The sequence below is a fragment of the Loa loa genome, assembly GCF_000183805.2.
Source record: "Loa loa unplaced genomic scaffold supercont3.589, whole genome shotgun sequence".
NCBI classification, from domain to species: domain Eukaryota; kingdom Metazoa; phylum Nematoda; class Chromadorea; order Rhabditida; family Onchocercidae; genus Loa; species Loa loa.
Window position 1 is genome coordinate 10,187 of NW_018108769.1, and position 5,682 is coordinate 15,868.

General features: G+C 26.5%; 1 protein-coding gene across 1 annotated transcript in view; it reads left to right on the plus strand.

Moving 5' to 3' along the window:
* Positions 1 to 4,495: 4,495 nt before the first annotated feature.
* LOAG_18857 (hypothetical protein) overlaps positions 4,496 to 5,682 on the plus strand; it is a gene marked incomplete at its 5' end in the record, with an annotated part of 4,208 nt that continues 3,021 nt past the window's right edge. Inside the window, 2 exons of the mRNA XM_020451518.1 lie at positions 4,496 to 4,615; positions 5,349 to 5,477. Coding sequence (XP_020304690.1) covers positions 4,496 to 4,615; positions 5,349 to 5,477 — 249 coding nt within the window. The remainder of the gene's footprint in view (positions 4,616 to 5,348; positions 5,478 to 5,682) is intronic.

Below are 5,682 nucleotides of genomic sequence, written 5' to 3' on the forward strand. Positions count from 1 at the left end.
CATAAAAATATAAAATTGTTAAATATAATTCGAACAAAAAAATGCATTTAGGTAAGAATATGAAAAAAAAAATCAAACTTTTCCAGCATGCTGTAACTTATGATCTATGATCTACTGAACTGTGTTACCTAATCATGAAAATATAAAATTATTAAATATAATTACGAACAAGAAATGACATTTAGCTAAGAGCATGAAAAAAATCATTTCTAGCATGCTGTGACCTATGACCTATGATCTATGAATTGTGTTAACCTAATCATGAAAATCTAAAATTATTAAATATAACTCAACAAAAATGCACTTGATTAATAATATGAAATGGGAAAATGTTCCAAATTCTTCCACAGAATGAATTATTTAACTGAAATAATCAACTGGAATATATTTGAGACTAATAATTAAAAGTTAATTGGATGACGGATATATAATTGGATATATACCGTAAAATTGTTATTTAGGTTACGGTGTATTATCCAGTTTATTTTACTTTATTTTAATGATTTAATGAGGTGAATAAAATTGTATGAAACAAAAATAGAAAAACTTAAAGTCGCAATTTTTAATTAAATTTTCAATCAAAAATTTATCAACATTTATACAAACTTCTACTCAGACTGGAAAAAATAAAAATTTACCATACTCTTTGATAATAATTTTATGAATTTCTAATAAACAAAAAATATCGTTTATATCAAATGAGCATTATCAAAAGAAATTATCGATTGCAATTATCACTATCACTATTATTATTAATTATCACTATCGATTACAGTTACCATCATCACTGTCATCATTAACTGTCATTTTATTATTAATTATCACTATCGATTAAAATTATCATTATCATTATTATTATTAATTATCACTATCGAATGCAACTTATCAATAATCAAAATCGTCGTGTCAACTTAAGAATTATACACGAATTAAATTAATCTTAATTAGATTAGTTAATGGCATAAATTAGTTGGGTAGAGATTAGCTAATGAAATATAATTGGCAAAGAATGAAATGTTTAAAGAAAATTAAAAATTGAGGACAATTATTTTCCTTCCCAAATATTTTAAATAATGCAAAGAAATTGGAAGAAATTTACAAGTAAGTTAACTTAGCTGTCAATGAGTATGATTTGATGAAAAAATTTATGTGAAGTTTTTTACAAAGTGAGCAAAACATACGCCAAATAAATTATCAGTGATAAAATAAAACACACTATCATGAGTATATTATTCATGAACTAATCAGTTTATCACTCGGAAAATTGATCGTCATCATCATCAGCCATGGTGTACCTCATTATCGCAAGAATTCTAGAGTATATTATTTATGAAACAATCAGTTTATCACTCATGAAATAGATCATCATCATCCACAGTGTATTTCATTATCACAATGATTCCAGAGTATATTATTCATGAACTAATCAGTATATTATTCATGAATCAGAATATTATTATTCATAGACTAATTAGAACATTGCGTAAACATATTGGTTCCACCAGAAAAAAAAATTTTAATCAGATTCTCTTTTTTTTTTGAAATAATTAAATTTATAAAACTTGACCATTTCATTTTACCCATTTCAATGACAATTTTGAAAACTTCTCAAATGTTACAAGGAAAAAACGAAGAAATTGTTCTAAAAAAAAAGTGTAGTCTTAAATTTTTTGTAAAACAGCTGTAAACATTAATTTCTATTTGTAGTTTTTGTCATTTAACAGACTTAACGGGTAAATAATAAACAATAACAATTAACAGTAAACAGTGATAGATAACAGTGAATGAAATTGATAAATATAAATATAAAACATGAAATGTACGGTAAATCCAAAATATGAATTTAAAAGCAAATATTAGAAAAAACAAAAAGAGAAGTGAATAAATAAGTAAACATTGTAAAAAAAGGAAAAGACAAGTAAATAATTTACAGTAATAATTGTGGAAATAGCGAATTGAATGAAAATATCAATAATAGTAAATAGAAATATAAATTGAAAAATAAGTAAATAAGCAAGAAATAATTAGTAAATAAATAAACAGAAACCAATGGGTAGTAAATAATAAACAAAAAATAATAAGTAGTAAATAAATAAACAGAAAACAATGAGTGGTATATAAATAAACAGAAAATGAGTGGTAAATAAATAAACAAAAACAATGAGTGTAAATAAATAAACGAAAAACAATGAGTGGTAAATAAATAAACGAAAAACAATGAGTGGTAAATAAATAAACAAAAAACAATGAATGGTAAATAAATAAACGAAAGAAAAAAAAACTATAACATTTTCTTTTTCATCCTTTTTGCTTAAAATCAGAAAATGAAATTTTTTGAAAATATTGAAATATTTTAATGAAATTTAATTTCTTTCTTTCTTTCCATCCAAAAAGTATGATGTAATTGGAAGAATCAAAAAAAAAAAACAAAAAGCAAAAAACAAAAAAACAAAGTTACAGGAATTTTGTTATACAATGAAATGAATGAATTTAACTTATGATACCGTAGTATCAATTATCAATAATTTACATCACTTATTTGGTTACTTACTTCCTTTTAGTTTAATCGACCATATGATGCAATGATGAAACAGCTGAAGAAATAAAGTAAAATGATTACGGTACCCATTTATATAAGTACCATATGTACTGTGGTATCACACAAATATTTCATCAGTAAAATAACTTCAACTTATGGTACCGCGGTATCAGCTATTAATCATAGCTTACTTCCTTTCAATTTATTCTACTGTATAATGCAATGATAAAACAATTGTTAGTTAGTTATAAGGATGAAATAAACCATTTAAAGGGGAAATTCAAAAATAATTACGGTACCCATTTATATAAGTACCGTATGTACCGTGGTATCATATAAATATTTTCTCAATCCTTTCAAATCCATTTCATGTTTTATCTCTTTCCCAAATAGCATTTAAGCATTTGTTTCTCAGAATTGGCGCCTTCAATTTCAAATTTCTCTTCCGAAAATGCACGTTCACAGCTAAGCATCCAATTTGGTATGCCTGTTGTGGTATCTTTGCTGTTAGCCTGTTTCGATTGTTCTTTTATCTATTACCTCTATGTCATCTGAGCTATTAAGCATACCGGAAATTGTACCTTTGATAGTAGATGATACCTGTGATAGAACCTATGCTTATAATATCATGTGAGTTTTATGGTAGCATTTATCATTATGTTACCATAATAACTGCATTTGTGGTAGCATTTGAATTATGGTACCTTTATGATATCTTATATTTGAATTATGGTACCTTTATGATATCTAACTATATTTGTGGTAGTATTTGAATTATGGTACCATTTGAATTATGGTACCTTTATGATATCTAACTATATTTGTGGTAACATTTAAATTATATTGACATTATTCTTATGATATCTATGATAGAAACTGTGTTTTTGTAAAATATTTAATTTATGGTGATGGTTTTTTTAATGGTATCTGTGACAAAACTTAAGGCGGTAATATTTGAGTACCTATGATAGAACCTGGAATTGTTGTAGTATATCTGAATTTTGATAGTGACATTTTTGATGATGGTTACGGAAAAAGCTATGATTGTGATAGTATTTGAGTTATGATAATGATACATTGATAATATCAATGGAAGAATCCATAATTTTGTTAGTATTTGAATTAAGGTACAATTTTGTGGTGTCATATGGTAAAACGTACCGCTTAATTATATTGGTACCTTTGATGGTACCTATGGCAACATGAATATTTCCGTAATTATAATAACGGTAATATTTTTGATGATATTTCTCACAGCATTTATCATTGATTACGAAAGTAGTAAAATCATTTGTAGTAAGATGGTACCTTAAATGGTACTTGTCATATAAATTATTGGTTGTAAGCACGAAGAGGTATCTCTCTTTTTGCCTACCGGAATATATCCACAGTCTTTACTAGTCAGAAATTTGCATATCAGGAAGGGAAGCATGCTCAATCGTCAACAGCTCGAAACTCTCCGACGTTGTCAAGCTGCTCTTCGTTATCATCAGTTATACATTTACTGCCTATTTCATCGGTTGTTAGCTGCAAGGAAGGTTTGTTCCATTCCGGCTTTTATCTTATATACAAAAAACCGGAGTTATTGGTTGTTAACTGAAAGGAAGGTTTATTCCGCTCCGGTTTTTATTTTGTTATTTAAAACAAAAAACAAAAAAACGATGCTTAATAATTTTTAATTGAAAGTCTAACCAGATCTTTCAAAAATTTGGCCTCTAAAAATAGATTCTAAATTTTTGTTCAAAACAATGACAAAATTATTCTAACTTTCCTTATGAAAGAATATGACCCAATGTGTTTCAGCGAGAATTACATCCGATAATTTGTTATCAGGAGCTAAATTATGTTGAAAATTTCGAGAATGTCCGAGAAATAACTTACTTATTTGATCAATGCAACATTTCCGTACAATTGTCATTTTTCTTCATTTTTTTATTTTTTTTTTGTCAGCTATCAATGGCGAATAGCAATCAACAACAGCAAACATCAGTATCTGCAGGCGACAATAATATTACTTCCAGAGTTGATATTCAATCGTTATCATCATCATCATCATCATCAAATACGAGTAATAATGTAAGTTATAATAGTATTATTCTAATTATCTTATCAAATAATTCTCAAATTCTTCAATTTATTTATACTTTTTTCTTTAATTTAATAGGAACTTTAAGTACAACTTTTCTGTATTTAGCTGTTGAAGTTGGCAAAGTTTTAAAAGTTAAACTAATTAATATCAAATATGAATGAGAAACAGTTTGCATTACTTGGGGACTATTTTTCTCAGTCAATTCTTTATTGAATCCTAAATTATTTATCAAATTTTGGATTTCGAACATGTACAGAAATTGTTACAATGATCATAAGAATAAAAAAAATTGCCACTGAATTGTAAAGTAAGGAAGAATTACAATCTTTTGTAAATTTATGAGTTTTTTTTTTTCAAATCTTATTCTTTCATCCTATGTTTTGGATATACAGATACAGTATTATTGAAGAAAAGTTGTAAACTGAGAAAAAAGATCAAATCTAAAGTATTGTTGAGTATTGGTCACTTATAGCTTTATGGTATCCACAGGACAACTCATATTTGTGTTACCCATTGTTAGGTTAGCCAGTAGATGCTTCCTCCATTATCACATCTATTGTGTGATATGAAAGTATCCGTAGCATCCGTACCTAAAATAAAAGTTGAAATAAGCTGATCGTCAACTTTAGCCTAAAATCATTCATTATCAGTAACTAATGCATGGATGAAATTTTGGAAGTAACTTTTGTGCTATATTTATATAGAATTGTTTTATTTTAGCTTCTCAATCAATCAATGGTTGATTTTGCATCTTTGCTCGAAATACCTCTTTTTAATGAATTAATGCTTGTATATGAAATTCAGTACAATGCAACCAAAGATGCTCTCAAACATTTCCTCGAAGAGCAGGTTTGTTCTGATTTAAACAGCCATAATTTTCCGTTTCAACTTATCATCAAAAATAATGTATGTATCAAAGATAATTACTTATAATATTGGAAAGAAATGCAATAAACGATTGATTAATTAATTAGTAAACATACCTCTATCCTTATTATTCAGCCATATAATACCAATTCATGTAATTACCAATTTAATTTAAAATTACTACTTT